This window comes from Brienomyrus brachyistius, unplaced genomic scaffold (genome assembly GCF_023856365.1).
Source record: "Brienomyrus brachyistius isolate T26 unplaced genomic scaffold, BBRACH_0.4 scaffold81, whole genome shotgun sequence".
In the NCBI taxonomy this organism is placed as follows: domain Eukaryota; kingdom Metazoa; phylum Chordata; class Actinopteri; order Osteoglossiformes; family Mormyridae; genus Brienomyrus; species Brienomyrus brachyistius.
In genome coordinates, this window is record NW_026042356.1 from 86,061 (window position 1) to 109,000 (window position 22,940).

At 50.5% G+C, this 22,940-nt stretch overlaps 1 protein-coding gene across 3 annotated transcripts in view; it reads left to right on the forward strand.

Moving 5' to 3' along the window:
• Positions 1 to 13,642: 13,642 nt before the first annotated feature.
• The window catches only part of LOC125726950 (zinc finger CCHC domain-containing protein 2-like), a 30,998-nt gene continuing 21,700 nt past the window's right edge, over positions 13,643 to 22,940 (forward strand). For all 3 annotated transcript variants that reach the window (XM_049003437.1, XM_049003439.1, XM_049003438.1), the window contains exons 1-3: positions 13,643 to 14,629; positions 17,517 to 17,628; positions 17,962 to 18,032. In XM_049003437.1, the coding sequence (XP_048859394.1) occupies positions 13,883 to 14,629; positions 17,517 to 17,628; positions 17,962 to 18,032 (930 nt within the window). In that variant the 5' untranslated portion in view covers positions 13,643 to 13,882. The remainder of the gene's footprint in view (positions 14,630 to 17,516; positions 17,629 to 17,961; positions 18,033 to 22,940) is intronic.

Genomic DNA, 22,940 nt, shown 5'->3' on the forward strand with positions numbered 1-22,940 from the left:
GAGAGCTGGACAGGGCTGTAGAAGGTCCTTAACCCATCAGCAGGACCGGTATCTGCTCCTTTGTGCAATGAGGAACAGGATGAACATTGCTGGAGCCCTACAAACTGACCTCCAGCAGGCCACTGGTGTGAATGTTTCTGATTGTTTGACAGACTTCATGAGGGTGGCTTGAGGGGCGAACATCCTCTAGTGGGCCCTGTGCTCACTGCCCACCACCATGGAGCTCAATTGGTATTTGCCATAGAATACCAGAATTTGCAGGTCTGCCACTGGCACCCTGTGCTTTTCACAGATGAGAGCAGGTTCATCCTGAGCACATGTGACAGACATGAAAGGGTCTGGAGAAGCCATGGAGAATGTTATGCTGCCTGCAGCATTGTTCAGCATGACCGGTTTGGTGGTGGGTCAGTGATGGTCTGGGGAGGCATATCCATGGAGGGACGCACAGACCTCTACAGGCTAGACAACGGCACCTTGACTGCCATTAGGTATCAGGATGAAATCCTTGAACCCATTGTCAGACCCTATGCTGGTGCAGTGGGTCCTGGGTTCCTCCTGGTGCACGACAATGTCCAGCCTCATGTGGCAAGAGCATACAGGCAGTTCCTGGAGGATGAAGGAATTGATACCATTGACTGCCCCCCACGCTCGTCTGACCTAAATCCAATAGAACACCTCTGGGACATTATGTTTCGTTCATCCGATGCCACCAGGTTGCACCTCAGACTGTCCAGAAGCTCAGTGATGCCCTGGTCCAGATCTGAGAGGAGATCCCCCAGGACACCATTTGGTCTCATTAGGACCATGCCCCGACATTGTCAAGCATGCATACAACCACGTGGGGGGCATACAAACTACTGAGTATGATTCTGAGTTGCTGCAATGAAATTTCGGCAAAATAGACTAGCCTGCCGCATCATTTTTCACTTTGATTTTCAGGGAGTCTTTGAATTCAGCCCTCTGTAGGTTGATAATTTCATTTTCATCAAATCCAGCATCATTTTTTCCCCATTGAGATCTGATGTGTTTTCAATGTGTTCCTTTAATTTATTATGTATTTGTCCTTCAACATAGTGATAAGCTGCAGCACCAATAAAGTACATATTCATACATCAAAAGCTAACAAAATAGCTAACAGATACAGAAACTTCTAAGCCAACACAAGGTGCTAATTCATACTTGTTTTTCGTCTCATTGTGTACAGCAGTAATTGGTCTGCATTCTCTAAAGGTTACAAGGTCACTCTCTACACAGTTTATACCAGCTGCTTAACAGACTCCTAATGATTACATTCTCTGTGCGTTATGACGTGCTAAATAATATTCCATAACAGATCTACAGTACGGGGTTGCTGTTTGGTTAAAAGTATATATATTACATCATTATTTAGAAAAAATATTGCTCTGCGTGTCTCATGTTAGTCACCATCAGAATCACAGTGGTGACACGTGTATTGAACCTGCAGTAATTCCCCTGGGTTTACGGGGGGGCAGACGGACACCGACAGGATTCATGGTGATCATGTGTTTCTTTTAATGACAGCAGTCAATATAACAACTGAACTGAACATCAGAGAATTTCTTTTTATGACAATTATCCACAAAGTGTGCAGCTTTTGTCACTGCAGTGTATCTTTCTGGCTTCTGGAAGAACATCTCTACAGCCTCCTGACATGGGAAGTCAGAGGCGTCTGGCCCATTTACTGAGATCCGCATGCAGGCTGCAAGATGGTCTCCTTGCAGCCTATTGCGGATGTTTGTCTCGACCAGCAAATACATTAACTGTTAGGCTTTAAAAGTGATAGCTGATAGCTTAAAATAGTGATAGTTTAAAGCAGAAAATCCCATTGCGCTACGTATTTATTACCCTGTTCATGGTTGAGAGGTCCCTCTCACAGTTTGCACTGCTGACCGGGTGTTTGACGCGACATATTTTCCGATGCGCGCTCTCTGTCCGCTGGGGGGAGTGTGCTCACCTGTGTGCGTGCACGCGTGTCTGTGCACACGCATCGGGGTGGAGCTCCGCCATGCGCGATACAGATACAGAGAGAGGTCTGTAAACACGTGACCGTGTAGAGACGAAAAATGACAAGCTGTGTAAATAAGATAAATAACAAAAGACTATTTAGTTTGTCTAAACGGACAACATATAGACGTGTTCTATAGGAAAGTTAACCTTAAATGACTGTTGCGATCTGGCGCTATATAGTAAATAAAATTAAATTACATTAACTTCACCTTCGGGGGAGGTGCCGGTGGGGGGGCGGGGCACCCCCCTAATATAATGGTAGGGGAAACACTGTCCTGGTGTACAGGCTTGATGGGCCCACCTTACACAGTCCATGCCAGGGGTGAGGGACATGATCTATATTGGGCCAATGTGGGTGCGGGTTTTTGGGATGACCTCTCCATCAGCCAATAATAAACCGTGCTTCTCACCTCCAGTCTTGGGGACCCACTGTGATTGGCTGACTGAGAGATCGTCCCAAAAACCCCACACCGGCTCCCCGTGGACCAGGTTCCCCACGCCTGCTCTATGCATTTCACCCAGTATTCCTTTGACTTTGAAATGTTCTATACACACGATGCAGAAGTTTGCTGGGCTTGAGAAGTGGTCAGATTGCACTTCATATTGTACTCACCTAGCTTTTAGCACTGCCAATAGCCTCCTCTACTTTGCCTAATTGTACATTTTATTTCCCCTACTCCTCCTGGGGGGTGATGCCTGGAGACCTCAATCTATCAAGATATCCAGCACACCCGGCCACATGTGACGTCGCCACCACCAGTGACGTCCCTGCATCCAGCTCGCCGTTCTGATCTTCCATGTATGACCCGCTGCCTTACCTCTGGTTGCCTGGCGATTTGAAGAAGACTCGGCATCGGCATTGGCTTGTCATCTTCCTTGCTCTCCGGTTATTTCCCAAATCTTATTGGGGACAATGTGACTTGGCCCATCTCTGGCACTTAACCATCTCTCTATTTGACTATCCCTGCCGGCCCCTGGAGGATGGGCTTCCCCTTTGAGTCTGGTCCCTCCCAAGGTTTCTTCCTTCTAGGGAGTTTTTCCTTGCCACTGTCGCCTATGGCTTACTCACTGGGGGCTTTGGGTGAGGATGCTGTAAAGCGCTTTGAGACAATGTAATGTTGTGATAATGCGCTATATAAAAATAAATTTGTTGTTGTTGTTGGTCTGGGGGCAGCTGGAGAATCACTGTTACAAATTTCCAGACTGTGGCAGCCGTGAACAAGTTTACCTTTGAGCTATGAGCAACAATATTAGACTCACTTGTATAAAAAATATTTACACTGGTACATCCATCCATCCATCCATCCATTTACCAAACCGCTTATCCTATTGGGTCGCGGGGGGTCCGGAGCCTATCCCGGAATCAATGGGCACGAGGCAGGGAACAACCCAGGATGGGGGGCCAGCCCATCGCAGGGCACACTCACACACCATTCACTCACACATGCACACCTACGGGCAATTCAGCAACTCCAATTAGCCTCAGCATGTTTTTGGACTGTGGGGGGAAACCGGAGTACGCGGAGGAAACCCCACGACGACACGGGGAGAACATGCAAACTCCGCACACATGTGACCCAGGCGGAGACTCGAACCCGGGTCCCAGAGGTGTGAGGCGACAGTGCTAACCACTGCACCACCATGCCGCCCCCACACTGGTACATAGTAAAACATTTTAAGCTTTTTAGTTTTAAACTTTAAGTTTGAATAATGTAAGTACAAAGCTTGCAGTGGAATCACAAAAATAAATGATGTAAAAAAAAATACTTTCTTACCTCAAATTCTGCAGAGCTGCAGGCCAAGTTGGTGGCCTCAGTGCGGATTTGCCGGTGGCTGGTTACTGAGATGTAGTGGATATCCCCTGTGTGAATACCTCCTCACTCCTCTGGTGAGTCTTCAAACTGTAACTGAGGTGAGGTGCAATGCTACACATCGGCAAACGTGCAGTGTTGTAGAGGGTGCTCTGGCTGTTTGCAAGATGCAGTTCTGGTGATTGCATAAGTCCTCAGGGTGTTTATGCTTCTCCCACAAGTGGTCCTGTGCAATCATTGTTGTGTGTGCCTTGCTGCACAACACTGCAGTCCGTGCTGGCAAACTGCCTCCTCAGGAGCATGAGCTGAATGACAGTGAAGTGGTGCTGCGCAGTCATTGTTGTGTGTGCCATGCTGCACGACACTGCAGTCCGTGCTGGCATACCACCTCCTCAGGAGCATGAGCCGGATAACAGTGAAGTGGTGCTGCACAGTCATTGTTGTGTGTGCCATGCTGCACAACACTGCAGCCTGTGCTGGCATACCACCTCCTCAGGAGCATGAGCCAGATGACAGTGAAGTGGTGCTGCGCAGTCATTGTTGTGTGTGCCATGCTGCACGACACTGCAGTCCGTGCTGGCATACCACCTCCTCAGGAGCATGAGCCGGATGACATCGAGGAGCCAGAGGATGACAGTGAAGTGGTGGAAGAGAGGAGGGAGGGACACCAGGCTGGTTTGGAAGCCAGAAGGTGGCTGATCAGCAGTGTGTTCGGGTGTCATTGTAATGATCTGGACATGTGTTGCGCAACTGGGATTGCAGTACAACTGCTGCACTTACACCTAGTTGATCTGTTTCTGATAGACCCTTTGTTTCTCTCGAATGTTGCTTTGGACTAAAGCTGTTCTTCATCTGACACTGTGTTCTTTTTGTATAGAGACACCACATGCATCTTTACTTATGTAGTGTTATTCACTGTACAAACAGTACTTCTGCACAGAGCAAATTGACATCGCAAAACAAAATCAATCTAATTATCAGGGTTATAAATGTATTAAAACATGTTAAATGGTTGTATAGCTCAGCAGCTGCAACTGAATCATTTTACTTTTGTAAAAAGTCACATTTGTCAATGTTACACGGAGACACAAGATTGCCCCCTAGTGACGAAACAGATTAAATGTCTTGGAATTCAGATTTTTGGCTTCTGGAACAGTAGGCATTTGCCTAACGGTGGTGGCACGAGCTCTAGCTGAAATACACAGAAAAGACTCCCATCCACTGCCGCAGTAGTGTTTATATACCATCACAACTTTATAGTTTCACTTAGACCCCGACCTGTTTACACAATATTAGCTTATAAATATTTGTACACTATGTGAGGGTGGATCGGCACGTGGCGCTGTTGCCTGACATGTAGATATGTTTAACCTCATGTTGCATGATATTCCTCTGAAAACATCCACACATCACCATAACCGCTTAATCCCAACTGGGGTCGCGGGGGAGACCAGAGCCTATCCTGGGAACAATGGGTACAGGCAGGAACCAACCCTAGGCAGGCGCCAACACACTCACAGGGCCAACTTAGAATCATCAAATAACCTATCACGCACTCTCCCCCACCCCCCCGGCGGAAACCCGACACAGAAAGGTCCTACGCCCGACCCGGGTACCGAACCCGAGACCAGCAGCGCTAAACACTGCGCCATATTGTAACATATCATAACACCGACTTGTATGAAAATATCGTTTGATTCTGACACTGTTAATCACACACTCTCCTTCGTGTTTTTAAGTATTCTGTCTTTGAGAAGCCAAGGGCGTACATGAGGGAGGTACATGAAGCCCCAGTATTTAATTTGGCTTCATACGTCTTTGCATTTTAATTATTAAGCTGTCCGGCCGCCGAAAAGCAAACTCTTTTCTACTTCATAGTACGAAGAAAAAACGTTCAATTATACGGATACTGAAATCGCGTTGCCCGCATTTATCAAATAATAATTACGAGGCCATCTTCAGGACACGTTGTCTCCGCAGAGTCAGGAAGCTCCCCAGATACGCACCTCACCTCTGCCATCACCGCATCCCCCTGAAGCCGGTAGGTAGGCGCCACAAGCCTCGTTCTTGATCAGAACACTTTTTCCCAGCGCCATCACAGAACTGAACTCCAGCCTGACTAAAACTAATGTAAGAGTAATTTGGTGTTGAGGGGGAAGAGGGTCTGCTTTGTTGGGGCTCGCGGATGGAGCGCGGTGGTGAGATGAGGTGACGGAGGAAATAAAAGGAGAGAGTTGGCGCGGGAGAGGGGAGAAGAAAAGTAGCGGGAAATGCGTAGCGCTGAGCGGAGCTGTATATGTTCTTGTTATTTTAGATCAGGGGAGTAAATATATATATATACATCCACATACAGTCTCCGGCCTCATTCCTAAATAAACCTCGAAGCCTAACGAACCCCAGTCAAGAAAAGAGCGTCACACTGGTGGCAGCGGCGGTCGGTTTCGTGGTTGTATTTTATTTTCGCCGTTTTGTGGATCCGCTCGAGTCTCGCCTATATTTCTTGCATACCCGTCGATTCCCACGAGTTCGACAAGGAAAACTAAACGCTGCTCAGTTGCGTGTTTTCGCCCCGGTTGCCTTAACGAGATGCAACAGGACATACCGGATAACGAGGCGGCAGTGCCCGCAGCGCCGCAACAGCCCCAGCCGCTGCAGCAACAAGCCGGCGCAGACTACCGCTCGCAGGTACCGTTTCGAATCGACCTTCCTTCTCCTTTCACGGGAGACGGGACGGAGCCCTTCAGTGCCTGGATTCGGCGATTCGAGGTAGCGCTTGATGTTTTTCAAATCCATTCCGATAGGGCTAAGCTGCTCGGTGCTAAGCTCACCGGCTCTGCCTTTTCATACTGGCATAGCTTGCCACCTGATGTTAAGGACAATTATGAGCTAGCGAAAACTAGTTTAGCTGCTGTTTTTGGACGGCTGCCTTTCCTGACTACGTTTCAGGCGCATCTTAATGCAAGGCCCCGTAAACTGCAGGAACCTTTGGAGGTCTACGCTGCCGATTTAACTAACTTGGTAGCGGAGGCTTTTCCTCAATATGGCCGCGAGGCCCAGAGCTGTGAAGTTTTCCGCCGTTTTGTCTCGGGGTTAGAGCCGGCGCTGCAGTTAAAAATTCACGAGCATGGTGCTTTAACGTTGGAGGCTGCGCTTAAAGTGGCTACGCAATGCGAACGCGCGCGTATGGCTCTTAATATGACCTCCCCGGCCCCGGTACTGCCGGCTGACTTACAGTTACACGTTGGTTCTGTTACTGTCCCGGCTTTGGACGTGCCTAGCGCTCTCACTGACCTTAGAACGGAACTTCGTGATCTTAGGCAATTTTGCATGAACCAGAGGGATAGCGCGGTGGACAGGCTCTCACAGCAGGTTGCTGACCTCCAGCAAGGCATTGCCAGCCTTTCATGTGTTTCTAACCACTCTTGTGCTGTGTTTGAGCATGCCTCCCCTAGCAGGCACCAGCCGTCATGGAAGAACCATCAGCGTGACTTTGACGGTGCCAGCCTACCACATCACTCCTCCGTTCGGGGACGACTCCCGTCCAGGGAGACCTGCTGTCAGCTGTGCGGTGGCCCATCTCCTGCATCGCCCACCTACCGTCGGATTGAGCCAGGTCACGCACCTCCTCTCAGTCACGCCTCTTCGCCGCGTAGACGGCATGACTCTGGCCCCCGTGAGGACGAACACCGGCGCAGTTTTGAGCAGGTTTCCTGCCTTCCTGACCGACGCCGTCCAATTCGCACCTCACCTCATTCATCCCCCTGGGGCCATCGCCCCTTAACTGCACGGTATACTGGTGGCAGAGTTGAGGGCCGGCAGTCAGCTTCACATTCCCCTGACACATGGTACAAACGACACAGGTCCCATTCGTCTCCCTCTCCCCCTCCACGGCACCATTCTGCCCAGGCCAACCACTGCTACCCAACACGTCGGGTACATTTCTCTCCGTCACGCCACCTTGATAACTCCACACACACACACACTCAGGGAAACTCATAGAGGCTAGCATTGTGGACCGAATGCTAGCATCTGATGTTGACCAGGTCCATGCAGATTTTCCAACTGTCGCCAAGAGTGAACTGCCGACACCATTCATTTCAGTCACAATCGCAGGCATAGCATTCCATGCTCTGTTGGACACCGGCTCAGGCTTATCTCTTATTACACATGACTGCTTGAAGACCATACCTTCCTTAGCCTCACAGCCCATAGCCAAGCCATGTCTCATTGCTTCTTCCGTTACCGGTCATTTCCTGGATATGGTGGGTACGGTCACTGCCCCGTTACGGCTGGGTGGTCTGACCCTTACCCATGTATTTCATGTTGTGCGTGCCTCATGCCACCCTGTAATTATAGGTTGGGACTTTTTCAGTCAGCATGAAGCAACCGTCTCGGTGCCTGACGCACACCTCAAGTTATATGATACAGTTGTGTCCTTTGTGTCGCCCCAACAGCTCATTCCAATTCAATGCTCGGCTGTCATCGCCCATGGTATCACGGTGCCCCCTTTGTCGGAAATGGTAGTTTCAGTGTCAGTGATTAGTGACAGCCTGGCGACCCCTCAGTATGATTCTTATGTGGGGATCCTCGAACCTCAGCTTGCACCGACCACGACACTTGTGGTCGCTCGAACGTTAACATCCATCACCCAAGGCCAGGGTATGGTCAGGGTAGTAAACCCCTCCCCGGCACCAGTTTCCTTGGCTCAAAACTGCCCTCTGGGGCTAGTATTCTCCATCACTGGCCGCCCACAGGATGAGTACACGCTGGTTTCAGCAGTTGATACTCAGGAGGCTCCTCATAACCCCCCACCACGGGTGGATCTGAATAAGACATGCCTTGAGGTTGAGGAAAGATCTCAACTGGAGGCTTTACTGGCCAAATATGCTGATATTTTTAGTGCCCATCCTTACGATTATGGTCGTACAGACTTGGTCCACCACAAAATTGATACTGGTACTGCTTCACCTATTAAGCTACGGCCGTATCGTACATCCCCAGGCACCCAGACTTTCCTTCAACAGGAGACACAGAAGCTCTTGGAGCAAGGTGTTATTGAAGAGTCTAATAGCCCGTGGTCCGCCCCAGTCGTACTAGTGCGGAAGAAAGATGGCACATACCGTTTCTGTGTGGACTATCGTCGCTTGAACGCGGTCACTATTAAAGACTCGCATCCTCTTCCACGTGTTGATGACACGCTGGATCGTGTAGCTGGTGCACGAATTTTTAGCACCATTGATCTGACAGCTGGCTATTGGCAAATACCTCTTGACCCCAAGGATAAGGAAAAAACGGCTTTTTCGACGGGCACTGGTTTATTCCAGTTTCGAGTTATGCCTATGGGGATTTCTAATGCTCCTCCGAGCTTTCAGAGGCTTATGGAGTTGGTGCTGCGTGGTTTGCACTGGAGCATTTGTCTGATTTATTTGGACGATATAATCGTCTACAGTGTCAGCTTTGATGAACACCTCAAGCACCTCCAGGAAGTCTTTGAACGATTTCGCGCTGCGGGTCTGAAGCTTAAGCCATCTAAGTGTTGTTTGGCGCGCTCCTCCGTCACATTTTTGGGACATCGCGTGTCCAGTGCCGGAGTGGAGCCTGACCCCTCTAACACACACAAAGTGTCCACATGGCCAGTTCCTCACTCTGCCACCCACGTACGGGCGTTTCTGGGTCTCTGCTCTTACTACAGACGGTTCATCAAAGATTACGCTCATATTGCAGAACCCTTACATCACTTGACCCGTAAAGGGGTACCATTTGTATGGTGTGACAGGGCTGAGGAGGCTTTCCGGTCCCTGAAAGGGGCCCTGACGTCCCCACCTGTCATGGCTTTCCCGGATCTCTCAATACCATTCATTCTACATACGGATGCTTCCCATCATGCAATAGGCTCGGTCTTATGTCAGGTCATTGGCAGCACAGAACATGTCATCTCTTACGCCAGCCATGTACTCTCGGCCTCGGAGCGTAAATGGTCCACGTTCGACAGGGAGCTCTATGCAGTCCTGTGGTCTGTGCGGCACTTCCGTCACTATTTGGCTTATCATCCTTTTACAATTGTGACGGATCATAAGCCACTAGTTGGGCTAAAAAAAATTCCCCTAGATCACGACCCCACGGGCAGGCGAGCACGCTGGGCTGTGGAACTTGACCTCTATGATTGGGCAATTGTCCATCGTGCTGGTCCGAAACACCTAAACGCCGATGCTATGTCCCGCCGCCCTGCAGAGGTCCCCTTTGACATACCTTGTTCCCCGGATGCTTCCCACCCGACTTCCGTTACAGTCGCCACTCAGACTTCTGCAGATTTTTCTACACTACAGCCGGGGGCTACACTGGTCGAGCCCATTGTCACCACGACCACACCTACTTCTCTGGGTTGTACATTGCCGTACGCCACTGCAAGCTTGGTGCAGATACATAGTGATCTGGAGTTGGGCAAACACCAACGAGATGATCCAGACCTGGCGGTTGTGGTTGCCTGGTTGGAAAATGGCACGAGACCCCCCCTGTGGCGTCTGCGAGCTGCTTCCCCGACATTGAGGAAACTGTGGTCGCAGTTTCCTCGTCTTTCTCTGTGTGATGGAATTTTATGCAGGCATCTCTATCGTCCATCTGGGCGTGCCGTCTGCCACCAGGGGGTTATACCGCGAGCCCTTGTTCCCAAGGTCCTATACCTGATGCACGGTCACCCAGCGTCCGGTCATTTTAGTTATGCGAAAACGATTGACAAGGCAACGCGTTCCTTCTATTGGCCCTACATGTCATCTGACGTGGCTCGTCACTGCCAGTGCTGCGCAGCTTGTCAGTCCCGGCGTTCCCCAGTCCCTCGCTTGCAAGCCCCCCTTGTTTCCATTTCTCCAACCCACCCATTTCAGATTGTCGCCGCTGACCTAACAGAGCTACCGGTGTCCTCAAAAGGGTACCACTACGTGTTAGTCATGCTTGATCTCTACACGAAGTTTGTCAACCTGTATGCCCTGAAAGATCAAACGGCGATCACCGTGGCTCGTTGCATATTCGACCACTACCTTCCCCAACATGGGGTCCCAGAAGCTTTACATTCAGACCAGGGTCGTCAGTTCGAATCAGACCTCATAAAGCACCTCTGTAGCTTAATGTCCATCACAAAACTTCGGACATCCCCTTATCACGCGCAGTGTGATGGGGCGGTGGAGCGGCAGAACCGTGTGCTGAAGGATGAGCTATCGAAGTACCTTTTTGACTGCGGTAGGGATTGGGATGAACATTTACCCCAGGTAGCGCTGGCCTACAACACCACAACTCATTCATCCACAGGCTTTACTCCATTCTATCTGGCTCATGGCCGAGAGGCAAGGGTCCCTATTGATGCTTTTCAGACACACAGTCCCTTGACCGCTGCCACACCTGGCACCCTTGCGGCATACGTGTCCTCTCTTCGTCGCCGTTTAAGCCAGGCTTATCGTGCAGCTTCAGCATTTAGGGATAAGGCTCAGGCCTCTCAACAGCAGCACTATGACCGACACATGAGGTACGCCCCATACAAGGCAGGGGATCTAGTGTTGGTTGATGATCCGGCGCATCGTCGCAACAAGCTTGCACCCCGCTGGGTTGGACCCTATGTAGTGTTACGCGCCATATCAGTCAGGGATGGACTACCCCCTGTTAATTTCCAAATTCGGAATCCCTCTCAGCCAAACAGCAAACCAAAGATTTTACATTACAACCGTCTTAAACCTTATCACACTGGCCCCAACTCTGTTCCTTCTGCTGACCCCCTCCCTACATTCACGTTAACCAGTCAGCCTGTTAAGTCAGGGCTGCATTGCCCTTTGTGGCCTGTGCCCTACCCCCGGTCACCACAATTGCCTACATCCCATCTATCGTCAGAGGGTACAACGATCCAAAACTCTTCCCCCATTGCTACACCAGACGCACATGGCCCTGGCCTGTCATCTGTTGCGCCACCTCCCTGCCTGATGCCGCCAGTACACCCCACGGGACCACACGAGGCCCCTGGATTGGACCCTGTACCTGACATATTTGCACCACCCCCACCTGCAACAGAAGTGTCGTCGGAGGGCGGGAACCTGATGTCTGCATCGCAGTCCTCGTTGACTCTTCCTCGCCGGAAGACCCGCCTGCCGGGCCACCTTCGTGATTTCCAGCTTTATTGATGGACCTCAATACTCCGGACTATGTTGTATCTGACTGTTTTGGAATTATATTTGGGGATTTCGCTTTGTACATACTTTACACCAGGGGAACGACACCACAGCCCTGGTTTTGGCTGATTCCTGTCAGGCTGTTCCTAGGAGTGCCAATACGGAAGTTCCTTGTACTGTCACTACTTTATCCCTCTTGTCCTCCTTGGGTGAATGCATCTGTTACAATGTTAGTTCGCTCCCTTGATTGTAATTTTTTTTTGTTTGTTTGTTTTTTTTTTGAAATGAGGACATTTCTTTTTTGGGAAGGAGAGTATATGTAAGAGTAATTTGGTGTTGAGGGGGAAGAGGGTCTGCTTTGTTGGGGCTCGCGGATGGAGCGCGGTGGTGAGATGAGGTGACGGAGGAAATAAAAGGAGAGAGTTGGCGCGGGAGAGGGGAGAAGAAAAGTAGCGGGAAATGCGTAGCGCTGAGCGGAGCTGTATATGTTCTTGTTATTTTAGATCAGGGGAGTAAATATATATATATACATCCACATACAGTCTCCGGCCTCATTCCTAAATAAACCTCGAAGCCTAACGAACCCCAGTCAAGAAAAGAGCGTCACACTAACAAGACACACTCGATTCAACAACTGTGTAATATTATGAAAACTGTGCAATAAGATAACTGTGTAATACGAAATAACTGTGTGATATTAGGAAAAAACAGGGTAATAGCGAATAACCATGATTTCGGTGCAGTAACTTGCCAAAACGCTGCACATCTATTTATATTTACCATGTTGACCGGAATATAACACGTTATTTTTTCCTCAACAGACGTCTGAAAAAGTGATGTCGTTTTGTATTCGGGGTCTACACAAAAAAGTTAATAGATGGCGCCGAATACGATATTTTGTAACGGGTATTTTAATGAGTGAGAGCTGGCGGTCCTGCGTGTGTTTAGCGTGTCACGTCGAATTGTGAAGACAATCTACTCTATTCTATTGTATTCTTTTCTAGTTTAAGCATTTATTGCCAGCAGATGGCAGTGTTAGTCAACACTATAATTAAATTAGAAGCTTTATACCTTAATTATTGTCTTCTCTTTGAAATTAATGACGACTGGACGCCCTGAGAACTCCAGATTTCTCCCATTTCATGTTTTTCCACTAACGGTTCGAATAAACAGATATTTCTTCACGTGAAATTAAAACGGAGACAATCGATTCAGTTATTTTACGAACAACACAGATTACGACCACCATCGTCTAGTTGTTACTCCTTTGTATTGTAGCGCGTTTGTGTTTATAAAAGAGACTGTAAAAAACTGTAATTACTTTTTCACATCTGTCCAGGGCATTCATTTTATACAGTTTATCATAGATTCTCTCTACTCTGACCCACAGTACCTACGCACTGCGCGCTTTCGGAGTACGTACTTAGAGTACTACGCAATATTGGTTACGCATTCGGGATAAGTTAACAGACTTTACGTACTCAGGCTAGATTACGTGCATTGAGCGCACGGGGTATTTTACGCACTTTACGTTGACAGCCTAGGTTATGCACTCAGGGTAGTTTGCGCACATGCACTACGCACAATGGGTAATTTGCGCACTTTGCGTACTGAGGGCTGTTTAGGACCCAGTGGTTTAGATAGAAAGGGGAGGAGCCCCTGTCTCGATTGACGTGAATTTGGGGAGCAAAGCAGACTCCCCTGATCGAGCTAACTAGTAAGCTGGCCACAGCCATAACGCCGAGTGTCACTGTGATTTTTTTGGGTACAAGTTGTCGAAAAAAAGCAAAACTTTCCCGTCGATTTAGCTCTGCGATACAAAGGGGAGAGTAGAGCGAATGATGTGCTTATATTCTTGATAGTCGCTTTATTGCCGATCCCGCTGAGTTGATAATGCTTAAAATGAAGCTGCCCGGGAGAACGGCGGAGGAAGGGGGGATGGCCGAGGACGAGCAGGACGGGACCGGCGGCGGGCTGCACATCCCAGGATCGGCTCCGCACACGCCTTCCAACAGGTCGGAGGACGCCGCACGGACGCTGGGATGCCCCCTGCTCCAGCTGGATAAGGAGGCGGTCTTCGAGTGGTTCGGCTTGCACCTGAGTCCAGCCAGGCGGATCGAGTTCATGTGCGGGCTGCTGCACATGTGCCAGCCGCTGGAACTGCGATTCTTGGGCTCTTGCCTGGAGGACCTGGCGCGGAAGGACTTCCACGTCCTCCGGGACTTCGAGATCAGGGCGAACAGCCCGAGCGAGCTGGGCCTCCTGGCGGACATTGGCGAACCGGTGGTGCGCTCCAAGCTGCTGGTCTCCCTCTCCCTCCTGGGATCCGAGAACCGGGAGTGCGCTGGGATACTCTTCCGCATTTTGAGCCATGTGGATTCGGCGCTGAGCACTAAAAGCTACGGCCTGCCCGTGCCGTCCCGCCGGGACTCCCAGCATTTCGACGCGGGCAGAGCGGAGCCCTGCTGCGGGCCTAAGCCGGAGGCGGGGTACGGTGCCCCGGAGCAGCTGGCGCTGCTTTTTACCATGGCCTCCCTGCACCCGGCCTTCCCGTTTCACCAGAGGGAGACTATCAGGGTTCAGCTGGAGAAAGTGATGGAAGAGGAGAGGAGAGACCGCCAGCACGGTGCCAGCGCTCGGGTAATGGGCGATCAGAGAGCCGCCGCCGGCAGCAGCCGCTGTATCGGACACGTTTGGGCTGACGGGCTAGTGGCCGCGTAACGCCCCGCTCCGCCTTCAGCGGAGCTGTAACCGGCCCGTAGGGTGTTTGATCGATCCTGAAATGTTATTGTCGGCCTGTGGGGGGTAGGCCTGGGGTGTATCCGGTGACTTCCCCGTGCCCAGTGCGGTGCCTCTGCGTTACACGGGGCTTAATGGGTATTTCGGGAATGCCTACATCTGCGGGTGGCTCTGCCCAGTAGGTTCCTTCTAGCCGTAGCTGCCACGATCGGTGGGATTTAGGGCGGATTAGGCCGAATTAAGAATGCGAAATCCCTTGTTGACTGGTTTATTATGTATTTATGTGAAAGTCGACATTAAATAACGATACTCCCGTTTGGCTTTCGCAGGGCTTCTCTCATGTGGGCGGCTGGTCAATTCGAGATTGCAATTTAAATAATGGGCGTTGGCATTTTTGTGAGTCGGACCTATCAGTGCAAAGCTTCTGCGCGATTGACAGCTCACGGGAGAAGGCCCGCGTTGAAACGTCAAAGTGTCACTTGAAGGCTCAGCCAATGATGATTGCGTTCCGTGAGAATGGGTACCGCCCTGCGAATTTCATCCCTGATTATTTAAAATGCGAGTATTTCGGAGGCGGCTATTTTCGGCAGGGGTTCCTCTGGAAAGGGAGAGAATCTGCACCTTTGTATATTTAGATGCCGTTTGGCAATAACAGTTCTTAATCCCTTGTTGCTGGTTCTTCGGCCGAGGTTAACCTCTATTCCTGTATTTTTTTGTAGTAAGGTGTTAATACCGAAACCCAAATGTCAGGTGACTTGATAATAAACATGTAATATGACAAACTAGCTAACAGCCAGAGCAAAAATATGTAACGGTAGGTTAGAACTCTGAAACTGAGGGTATTCATGCTTTCCTAATAGTTTTGTGTCAGTCCTATCAAGGCTCAGATACTACATCCCTTACTCCGAATAACTGGACTTTCCATGTGTAAATGTAGTTACTCTGTGGGGACTGGGGGTCTCCGCCAGATATTTCCTCGGGGAAGCAGGCAGTTCTCACGTACTCTGCCGGCATTCTCCAGCCCCCAAAGTGAGATGATGTCATTTGTAGTTCTCGTCACTGGTTCTCTTGACGGAGGATAGTGCTTTGCTCGCTGGCCGTTTGAGTGGCCTTCCTGAGCTCATCTCTGGAGTATTCCAGCTGACACCCATTTGTGATGCATTTTCTGGAAGCTTCCCCTTGCCGCTTCCTGTAATGACCGTCTGCCGCATGGCCCCTTCAGGCTCTTCAGCCTGCTTAATGTCATTCACATTAACGCTGCTCAGCTATGGATGGTTGGTGCCTGTTACTCTCCTCTTTGTCTCCACCTTCAACTCTGTGTTTGTTAGTTAGCCCTTTACTCTTAAATATCTTCGGGGGGAGGGGGGGGCTGGTGTTCTCATCTACTGTTGGTCTGGAATCGTTTCCCAACGTCCATCCAGATCATGGTGATGAATCTGCCGGTGGCCTTGAATACGCAGGCTTGTCATCCACGGCACCCCCTAAATTCTCACCTCCAATCGCTTTCCTCTATCTTGCAGTCACTTGACATGGAAGATCCTTCTCCTAGGCTCTGAGAACTATTCAGGATCAGGGGCTGAGACAGTCAGTAGATACCAGATAAGTCTGCTGTTACTATCTGTTGTCAGGCCGTACCTGACCTACATAATACAGTTGAATTCTCTTGCTGTCGTCTGTAAGGTGGAATCGTCACTTGCAGTGATGTGACTTCTGTCCCTGCTGGTTCTGCATCTTCCTGTAGTTTCTACTTATTTCCTGTCTGCCAGCCAGAAGCTGTCAAACCACATGGCTGTGGGTAAAGGGTGGATTACAGGAACATCCCTGATGACTGGTTATGTCAGTCGCTAATCACTGAAGTCCATGAACTGATGTTCAGTATCGATGAAAATCAAAACTTTGGCATATATAATTCATGAATCTGACATAGTTTTATTTAATAAATGAAACTTTCATTGGTATTTAAGTAAATACAACTTTTTTTGTCTCTTTGTATTGGTGGGTTATTTAGTTAATTTAGCCCTTTGGCTATACATTTCATATAACTTTGTGAACTAAGCCAGAACAAGTTTACTAATCAGTGTCTGCATAACGAGGAGTTGTTGCACATGAAGATTGTTGACTTAGGGCTGTAGGTTGTAACCTTCTGTCATAGATGTAACTGCATAGTGGAAGTCCAGCTGTTCACCTTAGGTATGATTGCACTTCACGTTAACCACAGCTTGAGTTATCCAGTCTCTGTGGGTCTGTCTCAGTCTGGTATGGAGGCTGGCTGCGTGGTGCCCGGCCGGGAGGCTAGTGCTGGACGGATGGCTGTTGGCCGCCTGTCCTTTGCAGTCGCGTCAGCAGCAGTCATTAGTGTGGGCGATTTGACTGTGGTGGAGACTGTCTGTAGCCTAACCCCCCCTCCCCGTAAGCACGGTACTGTCCTCTGCTTAAATCTGCTCCTGTGAATAGAGGTGACCCCCCCCCAACCCCCTCTGCTGCTTCTGGGCTCGCCTGCTTCCACCCTGAATGCCGCCCTTTGGGCAGACCCTGCGCTGTACTGACCTCCTGGCTGATCTGCTGTCCCACCACTGTCAGATCTGATTGTCTTTTTGCTTTAATGAGCGTGGGGGATGTTTCTAGAAGCACGTGTCCCCCCCCCCCCCCCAATAGAGGTGGGCTTACGAGAGCCTCTTTCCAGTCTCCTGTTGTAGTCCCTCCCGCTTCCAGGTTTGACGCGTGTTACTCTATCTGATCAGCCGTGTGACTCTGACGTATTCCCCCCCCCCTCCCCCTTCCTCTACAGAACAAGCTTCCAAAACGGGATTACCTCTCCCCCAGCACTGAGACCAAAATGACCAGCAGAGCTCAGTCACCCAGACCTGGCCAGCCTCCGGCAAGGAGCTTCCAAAAAGAAGGTAAAGCCCTTTGATTATTCGGCACTGTCATCATCCAGTGAAGCAGCACATCACTGACCGTGAGGCACCATCATTGTGTGGTGAAATTGCACATCCCCACCCATGGGGCACCGTCATTGTACAGTGAAACAGCACTTCCACTCCCTGCAAGGCACCATCACTATACAGTGAAGCAGTGCATCCCCGCCTGTTGGCACCATCATTGTAGAGCGATGCAGCACAACCCACACGGCAAACACCCTAATGGTACATGAACTCTGCCTGTAGACGTGCTGGTTCTCATCCCCGTCCCTCTGTGTGTCTTTCCGCCCTCTTCTCTCCATGCGCCTTCAGCCGTGTACATCGAGAAGATCGTGCTGAGGGGGGTGTCGCGCAGCAGGACCGAGAGGGAGTACAGCTTTGTGGTATGTTTGCTAACCTAACCCCCCCGCTCTGGATGTCACCATAAACGCTGTGTGGGTAGGGAGGGGGACCTTTTGGGTCTTCAGCAGGGAAATTACTTTCCGTAGCAGGTATGGGGACATGCAGCACGTTTAATGACTACAGTCACAGTAAATACATAGTACATCATGTGCTGTGATGCCATTGGTGCAGCCTGCAGTCTGCTGGCGTGTGCAGACCTGCCTGGAGAGCTGGCTTTCTGATGGACCCTCACCACAGTTCAGTTCACACCTGGCTTTAATTAAAGTAGGCGGGGGGGGGATTGAATGGTTGGATGGTTCGTCTTGGACCCCCAGAGCTTAATTTTCTCCCTACCTGGCAGTTTTTGGTTCTTTCATTTGTTCTTCCTTCCTTCCCTGTTTCATGTATCGTTTTATATAAATGATGTAGCAGTGGTTTGCCACAAACTTCAGTGCCTCGGAGTGTTATGAATTATAAAAATAAGTGAATAATGAATAATGTCTGCAGTTAATAAATGCAGTGTGATGCCAAAGGTCATACAGCGTAAGGCCATGTGACAGTGGCTTGGGGGTGTGGCTTCTCAAACTGCAGCCCACGACCAACAAAGTAAGTGTTAGAGACCCGTGGCCTCTGTTTCGGCTACTGGGGGGGGGGGGGGGGGGGGGGCTTACAGTAGATGTAGTCCCTCACCATTAGGATACGTTAGCAGGACATGGTTAAAATGGAATCTTTTTCACATTCTTAAAATTTTATACATGCTTTCTGGAAATTGTCTGGGGGCCCCCTTTCCTAACCCCCCCCCCGCTTTGAGGACAGCATCATCCCCAAGAACCAGCAGGGGAATCTGAGCTGGCTATTGGCGAATTATACGCAGTGTGTAAATAACAGCTATCCCGCTCACTGCGGGCTCTCTGGCACAGTGGCACTAAGCAGCCGGGGCACTTCTTGGATTACGGCGTATTTTAAGTACCTGCGCTAATGAACGTGACACTGTGCTCTGACACGTCTGTGTACTTAAACGCATTCTGGACTCTTTGGGGAAACGAAAATGAGCGATATTGAGGTATGACAAGGCCCCGCGTCATCAGGCCAGTGAGCCCCATTGACTTGGCGATTTGCTGGGTGTGTGAGTGAGTCTGCATATGGCAGGTGTCTCCCTGGGGAGACGTCAGAGGCGGGGCAGGTGGGGGGCGGTGCGAGTGAGCCGGCGGGGTGGGGGGCGGTGCGTGCTCCTGGAAACGGGGCCGTAGGATCCTGGCAGATGTCCACGCCGCTCTGGTTGAGTCCTGGGGTTTTAACGGGACGAGTTTGACTGCAGGAGCCCAAAGATGTGGCCAACTTGATCATTTTATCTGTTTACTTCTTCACTTGAAAGTACAGTGTTGGCTACTGTCGCCCAAAGTCTTACAAATACAGTTGTTGATAAAGTTTGGCTGAAATGCATCCAAAACTAATCGGAAACACGTGCCCTGGCCAATCGGTGTGGCTCTTCATTTATCGTAAAGCATCTTACAGGTCGTGCATGAAAGCATGAGGTGACTCCATCTCCCGGGTGTCAGGGCGTAAGGGACCCCCACCCCCCCCACCCGCCGGAGCGTGAGGCTCCCCGCCGTCGCGCTAATCCTTACTGGCATGTTCTATGCTCTGAGTCTCGCTGGGGCTAGGAGGTGGGGGAGTATGGGGGGGGCAGCCAGGCCATGGAACCCGGCTCCCTTTCTGTCAGTGGTCTTCATTCTGTCCACGTAGAGACCTGGAATGAGAGTCCCTGACTCGCCCCTGGCTTTGGGATTTCGGGAGTCATGCCAGGCTTAAACAATCCAGTTTTATCTTTTAAAAGAGACTGGCTGATGGGGGAGGGGGTTGGCGGGGGGAGGGGGGGTGCAGGCCCCTATCAGGCCCCTGGGGGCACCGGTGTGTCCGCTTGTACTTCCCAGCCTGCTCGCTCCAGCTGGATGGAAACGCAGTAGCGACTCTGTGTGGTTGATCCAAAGTTGGGGGTTGGGCCGGGGGGCGCCGCCGTCCGCCTCATCGCTCTCGGCTCAGCCTGGGTTTCTCTACCACCAGTAACGGGACGATGACGCGCTCTGTACACGAGGACCCCTGGAAAACCCACTCACGTTTGTCCGTAGGCATGCCATCGTCATAGAAACCAGTGCTGCTCACACTGGAAGGAAAGAGTGACATAATGTCATGCTAAATTGACTTATGGGGAGATTATTTAGGGTCTGTTTCCAGGGCACGTTCCGGGACAGTGCCGATTGGCTGCACGCTGCTGTGTTTTTGTTTTCCTGTGTAGATGTTCGCCACCCAGACTGGTCTGATCTGCACAACAGCTTTTAAGCCATAGAATGATGTGGCTGGTAGGTCATTTAGAAACTAGAGTTTCTACCAGTCAAACCTTTGGCTAAAACCTGTGGTGTGTACATTCAAACTGCAGATTTTTTTATTCTTAAGCATTGGAAAGTTAAGTGGACAATGAAAAATATGTCAAATAAATCTAGAGGTAGGTTTTCCACTTCTGTCTAGCGAGCGCATCAGAGGAGCAGAGTGAGTAGCAGAGCGATCAGAGACCATCCTGGGGGCAGAAGGTGCTACCTGGACACCCCTATACCGGGGGGGGGGGGGGGGGGTTCAGGTGTGCATGGTACCAGTAGGACTTGGACATGGCCGCCAGGACTGGGAATTATAGCCAGAGTGCTATAATCTCTGCCACAGGGCGGGAAGCACATGATTTTTACTCTGCCTATGCTTGTCTTTTACTGTCTCTGTCCCTGCCTGTCTCTGTCCCTGCCTGTCTCTGTCCCTGCCTGTCTCTGTCCCTGCCTGTCTGTGTTTGCACACATGCCTGTTTGCATGCGAGTCTGTCTATCTCTGCCTGCTTGTCTATGTCTGTGGTTCACACCGCCTCCTTGACTCCAGCTCTGACCTTGGGCTGTTGCAGTCGCTGTAGATGAGGCATTTTGCTGGGTCACATAAATGAAACAGACCATTGCCAGTGCGCTGTGCACTGCTTCTGGTAAGCAGCTAGTCAGCGGCAGAGCCCACTGCCAGTGCGCCGTGAGCTGCTTGTGGTAGGCGGCTAGTCAGGGTGGGAGTGACAGTGGCAGAGCCCACTGCCAGTGCACTGTGAGCTGCTTCTGGTAGGCGGCTTGTCAGAGTGGGAGTGGCAGTTGCAGAGCCCACTGCCAGTGCACTGTGAGCTGCTTCTGGTAGGCGGCTTGTCAGAGTGGGAGTGGCAGTTGCAGAGCCCACTGCCAGTGCACTGTGAGCTGCTTCTGGTAGGCGGCTAGTCAGGGTGGGAGTGACAGCGGCAGAGCCCACTGCCAGTGCACTGTGAGCTGCTTCTGGTAGGCGGCTAGTCAGGGTGGGAGTGACAGCGGCAGAGCCCACTGCCAGTGCACTGTGAGCTGCTTGTGGTAGGCGGCTTGTCAGGGTGGGAGTGACAGTGGCAGAGTCAGGTGCTGTGTAGTCGATGTCAGGGTGTCCCACTGATTGTGCTCCTGAATAATAGTAGAGCCTGATGGGGCTCGTGGCTGCCCAGTGCGAGAGCGTCCCCTGTGGAGGCTTTGTAAAGTACCTCAGTGACGCACATGGATGCTGTGCTCGCTGTGACATGGGGTATGAATGTTATCGCTGTGGTGCTATCTGGCACATCAGTTCCGTTTCTTAATGAAGAAGAGGGTGATGTTCTTCACTACAGTGGAAACATAAAGCTGATCACCTGGTAATTCTCCATGTCTCCCACAGACCCTCTGGCTCTGTCTTAAACTTTCTCTTGGCCTTTCGGCAGTAAGAACCCGGCATCTGTTTCTGCCCAGTATACTGAAATTAACTTCTGGAATGTACTTTAGGAAGGCGTTTCAAGGAGCAGAGCAGAGCTTGACGTTTAGTACATTCAGAGCAAAGGTTTTCGTCCCTGATTCCCCACGTTCCGTAGCGAACTTGAAAAGCGAACAGAAAGCCGTCGTAAACAGACGAAATGTCGGAGTGATCGTTCTGTTTACCCAAAGTGAAAAATGGTGACCACCAGCCCAGGACCTTAGTTCTCACTTATGAATCGGTACTAATGGGTTCATTTCACTGCTCTGTCAGCATCTGGGGCTCCCTGGTCTGAGTGTGGTTGACCCCCCCCCCCAATGGCTTTACATCATGGTTTAATCTGATTTCCGTGTTATTACCTGCTTTATCCAGTGAATGCCCATCTGGAAAGCTCCATGACGGAACTACCTCTGCTTCTGTGGCTTACAGATCAGCAGACTGCTGTTCTCACCTGATGACCGATCAGTGTCAGGCTGCTCCTGACCCGTGTAGGTCTGTCTGCTAGCTGTGGCCAAAAACTCAACATGGGGTCCTGTACTTTCTGCAGCAAACCCTAGTTTTAAGATGTTTATTCGATATTTTGCAGTTACTCAAGGGCTGGAAAAATATTTATAAGATAAACATCCACGCCCTCACGTCTAGAGGGGAAAAATGATTCGTTTGCGCCCGCTTCTTTGTCTGGAATCACCCGGGACGTCGGCTTGTGTGTCAGGTCCTGGCTTCGTTGTCTCGTTTGGGATTTGCAGCCAGCTGAAATTCAGCATCCAAGTGCTCGTGTGAACTATGTCAACAGGCTTTTGAGGGGTGATAGGAAGTTACTGCTGATTGGGCGGATTGGGTCCAGGCCGTACCAACAGGTCTGCTGGGGGGTGGGAAATGCCGAGCTGGACCATGGGCCACTGTGGCCTTGGGCATGAAGGTGATAGGAAGTGACAAGCTGGCCTTCAAGGCTCTCATAAGCATCCCTTGTCCTACCAAAGACATGCTCTGTCCTGCGTAGGCGGCAGTCAGACCTCGTCACTTTGACATGTCCCTGCCCTGTCTGATTTTCATATTTTAATTTTATTTTTTATTGCCTGTTGCAGTGGGTG